The sequence below is a fragment of the Chrysoperla carnea genome, chromosome 3, assembly GCF_905475395.1.
Source record: "Chrysoperla carnea chromosome 3, inChrCarn1.1, whole genome shotgun sequence".
Classification (NCBI taxonomy): domain Eukaryota; kingdom Metazoa; phylum Arthropoda; class Insecta; order Neuroptera; family Chrysopidae; genus Chrysoperla; species Chrysoperla carnea.
The window spans coordinates 49,646,604-49,659,463 of NC_058339.1; the positions used below are offsets into that span (position 1 = coordinate 49,646,604).

At 28.1% G+C, this 12,860-nt stretch overlaps 1 protein-coding gene across 1 annotated transcript in view; it reads right to left on the minus strand.

Annotated features, from left to right (window-relative positions):
* The window catches only part of LOC123296678, a 51,905-nt gene extending 39,377 nt beyond the window's left edge, over window positions 1–12,528 (minus strand). Inside the window, exon 1 of the mRNA XM_044878258.1 lies at window positions 12,178–12,528. Coding sequence (XP_044734193.1) covers window positions 12,178–12,402 — 225 coding nt within the window. The 5' untranslated portion in view covers window positions 12,403–12,528. The remainder of the gene's footprint in view (window positions 1–12,177) is intronic.
* Between the last annotated feature and the right edge of the window lie 332 nt (window positions 12,529–12,860).

Sequence of the window (12,860 nt, forward strand, 5' to 3'; positions counted from 1 at the left end):
TGATTAAATCCCTACTACATTCAGAAGTTTCATTAAATGTTTTATGAAATAATAGTCTTGAGCAGAGCCAAATTGCAAGATTTTTTTAATATTGCGTTGTCAATTACCACTTATTTCTAAAAATTTCGAAAACTGAGAAATTAAAAATAAATAAATTTTGCCATTTATGCGAAATTAATTAAATACAATGAGAAATATTTGTTTCTTTATTGTAGATCCTGGTATGTATACATATAATTTACGAATTACTCTCAAAACCGTTCTTACTTCTTTACTTTAATAGTGGAACCAAGTGGCATTAACTGGTTCACATTTTCCGAAAATTTTCAAAGTTTATAACATATTTGAATTATTGATAATGGACGACTTTGATAATTAATTCTAAGTGATCATCCAATCAGGTTCCAAAAATTTTGAATTGAACTCTTACAATACTTGCATAGCTGAAAATAAGTCATTATTTAAAGATAATGTCTCATTTATAAATATACCAAAAGATTAAAAGGTCTGGACCTTCTAAATTTTGACCGCGCTGAGATTTCATGTCTTAGTATATGGCGATTAGGGACATGGTATATACACTTACAGAAGGCCAAACATCGATTTATGAACTCCGCAATCTTTTCGTTTTAAGAAGTTCAATCGAATCAAAAATATAATTTATTATATTATAACAAATGGAGCAAAAACGATTCGCCAAAAAATGTATCGAAAACTACAGAAACAAACCTTTGTGAAACTTTTAAATCGAAAAAAATAGTGTAGTTCGTAAAGACATCAATTGACATCTGTAATTTCGTGTAAGTAGAGTTAGTATGTATACATATACCAACTGTCTTATCAATATATGCTAATACTAATGCAAGAAATCTGGTATATACAATCAAAAATTTGCAGGTCTTGTTTGCTGCTAGTAATTAAATGATATGCTCTATAATGTATAATATCACCCCAACTGGACACGTTAATTAAAATTTTCTCTAATAATTTGAAATAATAATACAATTAATAAATAAACTAGTATTTGAATGAAGTCGTTTAATAAAATTCGAAAGTGGTACTTTGCAACATGCAGAATAGAAGTAATATCCTGGTCAACTTGTGAATCAAGTTTTTTATTATTATTTATTATAAAAATTACATATTTTTCTTTGTTTTATTAAAATTTCTAAAAATATTAAGCATACGGACAAATAAAAACTGAAAAAAGGGAAAAAATATAGATATTTATGATCCTTAAGCTAAGTAAGATAAAGCTTTATTGCAAATTATTAACTTTTCAGCGAGAGGAAGTTATTGCAATCATAGAATTCAACTTTTAACATACGTTTAACGTAGTACGAACGCCAAAGCAAGTTTAGATTTGTAGTTGAAATTATTTGTATCTTATTTTCAACTTTGATGATGAATTTTGTTATAACTTCATGAATGTAGTTTCAATATTTTGAAAATTACTCCAGATATCGAAAAATTTTATTCGTACTTTTCGTCTTACACTGCCAAGCAATTCACCATCAAAATTGAAAATATATATTTTTTTAAGTTTATATACCCACTACCGTGCTTATAAATTCTTAATTTGTCGGGCACAACCGTTTTTTTTTTTTTTTTTTTTTTAATAATTTATTAAGGTTTAAACTTTAATTTAAATAGTTTTCCCATCAGACACCTATACCTAAAATTTGTTCGTAGCATCAATATTTTTAAGCGTTACAAACTTGGAACTAAACTTACTTTACCTTGATTACCGGGAGCTGATTTCAGGACATTCTACATAGAGAGCATGTCTTGAGGCTCTGCACATCTTTGTTATAATAGAATAATTAATATAGCGGTCTATAAGGCATCCATGGAAAACTATTTCATCATCTGGTAAATTAATGGTATGTACCATAAGATGTAATGGACTCCCATGGACTCTCATGAACAGTTTTTCATTTGCTATATAGTTTAAAAATTCTTGAAATTCCTAAACCGTTGATAAACCTCATCGATCTTGACATTTCCGTTGTACTTAAAGATTAAACCTATTTATTTTCACGATCATTTTTTTCGCATGTGTTTATTTTCACGCTTTGATATTTTTTTAACTTAACTCGCTATGCAAAGAACGGGTAGTTGATATCCAATATGTCTCCAATCATAAGGATTTTTATGTTTTAACACAACTTTACGTACAATTTTTCCTGAGATATTCGGATTATTCAATTCATTGCTTTTATTTCTAACTTCCAAACTAAAAAAGGGGTGTTATAAGTTTGACCGCTATGTGTGTTTGTCTGTCTGTGCCATCGTAGCGCCTAAATGGATGAACCGATATTAATTTTTTTGGTTTCGTTTGAAAGGTAATTTAACGTAGAGTGTTCTTAGCTATGTTTCAAGTGGCGATGGTAAAAAATTGGCGATGATCTTCAAAATCGATTCAGTTTGGAAAAGGCATGATATATAATTGTAACATATAAATAATTACTATGGAAATGAATGGTCAAATAAACATGGCTCAATTCATTTGGAAAAGTGAAATGGTAAAATAATTAGGTAATTCAAATAATTTAAAAGAACAAATTTAACTCAAATATTTCAATTTCAATTAAAATATTTCAAGAAATTTGTCACAAAAAATATTAGCTCTCTTAGTATCCTTTTCATGTCATTATTTTTCATATCTTAGTATCGTTTTGATGTCCTTGACCATCACTTTCATATTGATTTAAGACGGAGTGTTATAATGTTAAAGTATATTTATCTATGGGTCTGTGTTTTTCTCAGTGGGATCGTAGCCCTTAAATGGTCGAACCAACTTGATTGAGAACATTTTATAGCTAAATTTTCAAATATCGGTTTACAAGGAATAAATCGCATTTGTCGGGGTTTTTTTAATTTTTCTAAATTTCACTTGTTGAAAAGTTATTCACCTTATAAAGTTATTCGTAACTTTAACATGTTTACTCATTAATTCTTTATTTAAAAGATAATCTGATTAGAAATGCTTTCATATAATAATAATAATAATAAAATGAAATAATGTAATAATATTTATTATTTTCTTTAATTTTTTAACGTGTAGGTATAGTACATGTAAATATGCATTGCAATTAATATAATACCTTATACACATTATAATGTACTTTTTTTTCAGCTAAATTAATTTCAGATATTATAAGATTATTTTTAAAATAAAATGAATATTTTTATTTACACTTTTTTTTTCTTCTTATTCTTGACTTTCTCAAGTATGTTAGATATAAGTATTAATGCAGTTATTTTAATGGTAGAACTATGTACTACCGAAGAGAAAGTATGTAAAACATTTGGAAAACAAGTTCCTTGAGCTTTCTATCAATTTTTTTAATAATCGTTAGACTTTTAATACCGGCATTACAAATGGAACAAAAAAAAATTTTCAAAACAAAATAATTTTATATTTTTCCTTAATTATTTTAAGATTATATTTGATTTTTATGTTTTAGTCCATTCGTTTTTTAGTTAATCAAAGACAGAAGCATGATAGCTCATCGTTTGTTTGATGCTGCTTACCGGGAAACACCACATGTAAACCATTAAATTTAAAAAAAAATTTTCATATCATTTATGCTATAAATAAATTTTATAGTTATTTTTTTTATAAGCTTTTAGACTTTTCATTTTTGTAATTCAGCGAAATCCTAATACTTAAGGTAACTTATTAATGCCTTCGACATAGGTCACATAAGTCATGCCCGTTAACATTAGGCTCGTAACGCTCCGTCTCGTATAGTCTCGGAAAATGGTATAAAGAATGGTAATAGCCCCTTGTAGACTGTAGAGGTCAACAAGGGCAGTAGATATATTTTTTATAGGATAAATGAGATAAGATCAGATTAATATATTACACTTTAAGTGCTGAAAAATAATTGATTCTCGAAATGAGCTGTAGACGAAATAAGTTTGAGAAACTCTCGTTTATATCCATATCTATTTCAGTAAATCCCTATTTCTATGTTGATGCTCAATAATTAAACAAAATTTTATTTCATTATTGAACTATTTTCAAATTTCTCTTTGTTTATCGGCGAAAAACTATAAAGCCTGTTCTATTTCTCAGAGACAGAATGAAAATGATTTTTATATGGAATAGCTATTATTATCAATCATGATAAAGACAATGAACTCTCAAATAAGAAAACACACTGTGATTTTCATAAGTAGCTTTTCGATTTTTCTAATACGTGCAATACGTCCAATATTTTTCGGTAAAATTTATCCATTATACCAACATTTTTCAAATTTCGAAATACAAATTTTTTTGCTACTTTTTCGATTTTTCTTAAGGATACGCCTTAAGATAAGTACAAAAAGCGGGCAAATTTGGTTCCTTCTGATTTGAATAAAAAATCATTTTCTAGAGTAATTTTGACCCAAAAATACAAAACTCGGATGACAATACTAAGCAATTGCAGGCGATATCACTAAAGCTTGTCCTCAAAAACTAGAATTTCGTATTTTTTCAAGTAAACAAAAGGTTCAGGGTAGTGCTGTAAAGGTGTAAATGTCAGAAATCAATGAAACAAACTAAAAGGTGAGAGTATAAAAAGCATTCGCTTGGCTGATGGAAATACGTAAACATATCTGTGTAAAAATTTACAAATACAAGATGACAAACAAAACAGTTCACAAACAAAATGAGGAATTTTTTTCAATTAACTGGTCCGATCGATCTATAATAATGAATATCACTTCCAAATCATATTAAGAAATTTCCAGTTTTAAAAATTAATTTTAAGTTTCCGCTACAATCAACTCTACATATTTCATTACCTTTTTTAAAAACCAGTTTTTGATTAAAGAAGTGCAAGTTAAATTGACTGTATAAATATTTATAATAACATTATTGGTATTAAATTAAATCAACATATATATATTATTAATAATAAATAAACATATACAAACATAAATTTGGTGATTTTTAATATAAAAATAATAAAAAACGAATTTCATTAAGTGAAAGTTTTTACAATAAATAAAATATACACCGCATTGTACCGTCATTATTCATGTTTGTTGATAATAATAATTCAATAAACAAATATTTAATTTAAAGAGTAGCATATTTTGTGAAATATTTGCTTGTTTACTTTCATAAAATTAGTAGCTGTAATGCTCGGCATGGTCCGTGTAAGCTCTAAAAACTTTCTAGAAAACAATGTCGTATTAATATTCGTACACTTTTGATATTTCAGTTCCCAGTTAATGTGTCTATTCTTCTAAAATATCATGAAACATTTTGGGGTATCTCATAATGAACTAATGAATCATGAGATTTTGAGGTAAGAAAACAGTTACATCACCCAAGCAGAAGCCCCATTCTAATACAATTGGAAAAAGTCAAATTTAATCTATTACTTTTAGTATAAATCTAAAAGTAAATATTTATATCGCTGTAAAACAAAAACCCATGAATTTTTCCAATTTATTTTGCATCATTTTATAAGCATTAAATTGTATTTTCAAGTGAATTATAAATTGTATTTTTAACTAAATTAAGTAAATTGTAATTTTAACAACTTATGTTTAATTACAAAAAAAAAAAAACCTTCAAAAACATTTACTAAATGCAATTGATTTCAAATAATAACTACAATAATATGACGTCTATTCAAACGTATGTACATACACATTCTTCCCGATGACCAACACATACTGCAAAATTTGAACCATTTGTGAACTCTTTCGGTAGTTTAAATATTTTTGGTCGATTACCCCGGTACAGTTCCTCTCACTCCTGATCATCTTTTCAGTTAAGCTCAAGAAAAATTCACAAGTAGTTACATTTGACTAATTGATATAATACGTTATAAATCAGTCGAATTTAATTAATTTTATTAAATTTAAAAAAAAAGTTACTTGAAAATTCAATTTATATAATATTATTAAATAATTTTTTATACATTTTCAGATGGTAACAAAATCATTAGAAAAAATTGATTAATTTTTATTTCACACGGTTATTCAACTCGCACACTTTTCTTCTCACGGTGTATTCGAAAGAATACTTGAAATATTCCCTTACCGAAAGATTTTAGCCCAGTTGATGAGAATACAATTTAGTAAATTAGTATGTAAAAACCAGTTTTAAAACAGAAAAATTTCCTATAAAAAACATCATATATTTTTATTTTAATTTCCTGTAATGCAAAATTATTTTTGGAAAAATTAATATTCCAAAATCCAGTTTGAAACCAATTTCAATTAAATTGAAATTTTATTATTTGTGAAGAATATAGCAACGCAAAATTATTTCGAGTCAAAAATGGTACCTATTCAAATCACTTCTTTCCACACTTTACCAGTTTCATGTTCCATAAGTATTCATCTATTCATCAATAAATCATCTGTACAGGAAAGAAAATTCAAAACCATCCTTCTAGCCCTGAACCGATCTCAAACCATAAAATTGAATTTCAACACTGAAAACCACAAGACATACTGCGTAGTAATATTTAGCACATATGTAAAAGTAAAAATAAAATGTCTATTTGCTATATTAATTTAAGCTATTAACATTGGGTTCTAGTTTAATTGTTTCCTGATATAGCTATAATTTATTATTATTTTTTTTTTTTTGCTTCAAATAATGAATATATTATAAATAGGCAATATATGATAATCACATATAAAAAATTTGCTAGTCATATTTTCCATTGTGATATTTAATTTTTTTCCCTCTCTGAATGGAATGTAATCCTCTGTTATTTGGCATTGAAAAACAAAAAAAACATAGTTAATTATTTCTGAATAAATTATTCTAAATAGCAATAAATATATTATCAGACTATTTGTTTCTATTTGTTTATATTTTAATTTTTTTTTTTTTCATAGTGTTCTGTGAGAAAATTTGTTCCCCAAGATTTCACCTAAAAAGGGGCTGGGTATAAATATTTGTGTTTCAACATCAAAGGTATTATTGGTAGCATAGCGAACTACACCCCTTGATAGATAGAAAATAGGTTGACATGCATAAGGGAAGAGTTTTTCTGGGATATAAATTTCGCTGGGTTAAAAAATAAGGACCACCACGTTATAGTCTTCACCTCCCTTGCTCTCACTTATCCCTTTTTCATAAAACTCGAAATAGAGGTAAGGATTAATTAACACAGGTAAAATATATATACAGTTTTCATTTTTTTTTAATGTAAAATAGTCATGATTCATGAGTATATCAGAAAAGATGGCCATGAATTGTACTTCGTTTACTATTTTTACAGAAATCATTCTTTTATGGTTCAAAATGATACTCATAGATCAGACAGTAAAATGTCAAATTAAATTAAATTTGTTTTTTAGTATATCGTTATAATTTATAGCTCATGTGTTATTCTGATGTATGAGCTATATTATTGTAGAGTTTTCTTCCAATCCATTCAATATTTTTTGCGTGAAAGCGTTACAAACAAACAACCAGCCTTACATTTAATATATATGGGGATTAATCTGTCTCCCGAAGGTTATATTTACCACGGCTTGTTATACTTCTGTCCACGTAGCATTTGATTTATAACAAAGATAGCGATTTGCCGATTTACAATATTTTTACAACATAAAGGTAAATAAATAAAAATATTATTCTAATAAAACTAAAACAATGCAATAACATTGTACACCTAACATCAAATGATGGAAGACACCTATTATGTAAATTAAAGCAATACTTTAAATAGATAATACATTTTGTATGTATATATTATAATCAAATTTGCGTGGGTATAATAATAATAATTGTTATTATTATTGTTATACTATTCTGTACTCTATTGTTGTATAATGCAATAGTGTAATCTAAATTATATATTATTATTACATATATTTTAATTTGTTGTACCTTATGTGTGTAATTGTTATTCAAAACACGACGTTATTTATTATTCAACATGTAAGTATTTGATCTAAAAATTAAAAGGAAGTAATAATTAGAAAACACTAGTTTAAAGTCCATGCAGAAGTTGAGTCCTTGTCCAGAAAAGGTTCAATGATTAAGTGGTAAGTAATTTATTCAAAAGAAATAAATAGTTTATCGAACAACACTAATTTGACAATTAAATAATATTCTCAATATAATCGTATTTGTCGCACGAGCAAAAGAAAGCTTTACTTTTAAAAATCGAATTTATTTATTTCAAAATTGTAGTAAAGTTTTTTATGGGTGGTAATAGCACAACGGTGAAAGTGCGGAAAATGAAAAGTAAAGTTTCCAAAGTTTAAACACATACATTGTATGATGGCGTTCCTTAAAGTGTACTGAAAAGATTCCACGTTGAAGAAACTCGAAAACCAAGTAGAATTATATCTAGGGTGATTCTAGATACATAAGATTGTGACTCATGGTACATTATGATACTGTACTGTTTTTATCAATAGTTGTTTAATAATATTTTATTGAATTGCGAAAACTTTAACAACTTGGAAATTTGAAATTAGTGCTAATTGCCATCTTTGTTAATAACTGAAATGCCTGTATCGATGGCAGGCATTAGTTTAAAGTTAAGTTGTTAAAGTACTATTTAAAGTGTTGATATCTGCCAGGCCATAACATTTGATAAATAAATTTTGGAATATATAAAGCCTATGCAAAATATTAGAAATTTTTATAGATAGGTATTTAAATGAAAACATGTTAAAATACTTATATACGTGTGTTAATAAATTTAAATATCTAATTATAAAATTATAAATATATACAGAATGCACCAACAAATTGGGTGTTATTGTCGCCAGCTACTTTTAGCCATTATCTTATCATTTATTTGTTGTTTATTAATTACCCTGGTGTTATAAAAGTGACCATACTCTAAGAAATATTTTAGAATTATTGGCGTTGCCACGACGTTGAGGGTCACGAAGTTACAATTAAGGTGATGAAAAATATTATATGAGGAGAAGACTATAAAGACTGTGTGGAAGTATGATCTTTTTAGTAAGAGCTACCGTCCTGAAACGTAGACTTACTTCTTAATACCTCCCCGGTTATTCATCTTAATCATAACCGAACCGGTTATTTCATTCTTATCTTTGGCAATGCAAGTTCAATTACTTAACAACCTCGTCAAATATGACTGACAAACTGACGCAATCCAGACTCTAACTTGTAACTTTTTAGCTATAAACTTGCACATTTTAAGTTTAAGCCTTACCGCACGTTTTCAGGATTAACGGCTTTCTACTTTTTTAAGCATTTTCATTCCTCCATTCAAAATTTCCATTCCTTTCATTATCGTTATAGCAACTCGAAGATTTTAGAACTAACACTTCAAAGACTTATCCTTTTTCACCACCCCCTCTCCTATTCTTTATTGGATATACCTGATCAAATCTTCAATTTTTGAGGGAATTTACTGTCTAAGGAGAAGTCGGACCTAAAACTTGAAATTGAACGAAGGGAGTGGTTTTTGACAAACATTCAAAAAATTTTTTTAGATTAAAAATTTCTCTTTTTATGAATTAAACTACGAAATGCTAGTTCCGAAACTTCTATAGCATTATCCAGAAAATATTTTGGCATAGCTTTCATTATTATTGTATACCCCGTACATAAATCTGCAAAGATATGTTGTAACTCAAAAAAACCATTATGTATGTAGGACGCATTTTAAATATACATACATATAATCTATACTACAAACAAATAGATAAAATAATTAAAATCGCCTTTCACTTAAAATGCATTTTTTTATTTTTTCAGCGTACATTGTATAGCTAAAGTTGTTGGTACTATTTAAATTCACACCAAATAGAATTATTATAAATGTGATTAACCGATTATTATATTTTATAGTGAATTTATTAATCATGGAACTGGAACTGTTATTATAAAAATTAATAAAACAGGTTTTATGCATAAAAAAGGTGACCTATTTAATAAGTTGCACGTGTAACCCACCCATTTTTTGCAAACAAATTAATTAATTATTCTTTTTATTACAATAATTATTGAAAAAATAATAATACCAGAAGCAAAAAGGGAAATGGTAATTAGTACAAAAAAAAAAGTCGAGTAGAGGAAATGTTGCTTTAAGGTATTACTATACTCAGATATTTCTATCCAACAAGCTTGCAGGTGGTAAATTTATAAACCAAGAACACTTCATTTTCCATGAGAAGTTGAATTAGGGATATACATTATTGAATAAGTTACAATAGAGTGTTCAACGGGACTCTTAATTCTTTTTACTGTATATAGTTGGATCAATAGGATTTTACCATAAGCCGCTAGCACACGGGAGCAGACAAAACCAAATTTTAAGTGGGATTAATTATTAGATGATGATTTTAGCTCATGTGACTTGCTTTATTGTTCCCTGGGGTCGGTATACCTTGCCGCCAACCTGTTTGAGTTTGGTAACAGTTGGCGACCAACTGAACACCAAAATGGGTGAAATATTGATCTACCGTATAACATGGACGCAACATTACGATAAATATGTTAAATAGTCATTAACAAAATCGATGTATTTAGTTGTGCACTCAGATCTACGATTTTAAACTTTAACGCCGTTTTGTTTAAGGATTTTGATGACATAAAATGATGAAGAAAGAAAAAACTGATTAACTATATGCAGTCTTGACCAAAAAAATGAGATCTATAAAGGTCAAATTAAAATAAAAAAATTATGTGCCGAGTAATCATAATTGTCAAAATCTTCACTTAATGTGTTAATAAAATGAAAGCGGGAATATATTGCATGTTGATAAGTGATTTTACTGACCTTACAGCATCTATCGGAGGTAATAAATCTACTCATTTTACGTTACATGTTTCATAAAGCCTTGTAATCTTAACATGACAGTTTAATAATAATTAAAAAAGATAAACATCAGTTATAATTTTAATGACTTATCCCACGATAATACTAAGTGTTCGTAAGTGTTAACGTGCTCTGAAAAAAATGGGCAAACGAACCAAAGTTGTCAGAAGTATTGCCATATTTATGAAAAATTTGGCAATATTAGTGAAGCTAAGCAGTTTCTAAATAGCCGTAAATTTCTTAATTCTTAGCCAGAGACTTTATACCAGAAACATGCACGGGAACGTTGTATTTACCTCTTTAAAATAATCAAAGGAGTGATTAATGTTGATTCTGTATTTAATCAAAGCAAAAGATAAGACTAAGAAGTAGACGACCAATTACAATACTTTGATAGCATTATTTATGCAAATTGTCCTGGTTTGATAACATTATTTATGATAATATGCTGACTCCTCCAGTCTTGAAGGTTTTACGGAACGGATGCGGATTGAAAATACCTATAGTAAATAGATCATGAGTGGGGTCTTTTGATTTGGCATTGTCGCTTAACTATCATCTACTTACACAATGCAGGATACTAATAGTATCGTTCGCATGTGCAGGAACTTAATAGGAGTCACAATAAACTCCCTCATCTCTAGCTTTGGAGAAGCCACGGTAGAGAATCTTTAAGAATTTTACACCTAAGGATTCTCGATTCTCGATTCTTCGTTTTCCATTAGAATCATGAAACTTATCCATCAAACATGTAAAAACTTATTAGGAGTCACGCTAGACTCCCTTAAATGTGCCTTTGAAGAAGTCACAGTAGAAAGTTTAATGCTCTTTCGATTTCCATTTGAATCATGTAACTTATCCAACGTACATGAAGGAACTCATTGGGAGTCACGCTAGACTCCCTCATATGTGACTTTTGAGAAGTCACAGTAGAGAATCTTCAGGAGTTTAACGCTCATTCGATTTCCATTTGCCTCCACGCTAGATTGCCTCATAAGTGACTTTGACGAAGTCATAGTAGAGAATCTTCAGAAGTTCAACGCTCTTTCATATACAGGCTCTTTCACTACTCTCTCATATTTGATTTTGGAGAATGTTGTAGTTTGGATACATAATCCCCAGAAGTTCTACGCCTTTTCGATCTCCAATAAAATCATGAACCTTCATTTACTTGTAATAGAGGTTTAATGCTAAGTGTATGAAATGGATTATTATTATTAGTATTATTGTCTTTTTACATGCGCGTTTTATAAGAACTACTTGTATATCAAATGGAATGTTAATATACAATAAATAAAAGATTAATGATAAACAACTTCTTGTAACAATAAATTTAAAAAAAGAGTTATTGATTGCTTTAAATGGACCGTGTAATATAACAATATTGTACAATTGTTACCTGCGATAATGCAGCATCATGGACCAATACCAATACACCAAAAATAACCATCATACATCCAAATAACATTTGTAACAAACCCAAATAAATTAATGTATCGGCTGTTGAACGTTGTCGATTTATTACATTTCGATGTGACCCAATTTTATTATTAATATCTTGTTGTACTTTATTCAGATATTCCATTGATCCTGTACTCTCAATATTGATAATCTCTTTGATCATTGATCGTGACGGTGATCGTGATGACGATCCCGTTGGTGAATCTTGTGGTGATTTGCATATTAATTGATCCGTTGAAGATAATTTCGTGGATATTGTTAAATTATTATCAATTTCATTATCTTTTGTTGATTTTTCAATTGTAATAATTTCTTCGTTGTTATTATTTAAAATTTGTTCGTTTGTAATATTTGTTGAAAATTGTGGCTCCATTTTTTTTTTTAAAGTTATAAAAACATTACACACACAAAAAAGCACAAAGAAAACTCGAGCAAACTATTTTAATCTAGTTTACACAATTTCATAACTTCTGAGAAATCAATCAATCAATAAAATTATTTGTCACACTATTTTATAAGAACTGTTACAAGAATGTATAACAGTACAAGAATTATAAAAAATTGAAACACTTTGATATTTGCACTTTTTTTAGGATATTTTTGTTAAAATTTTAATACCAA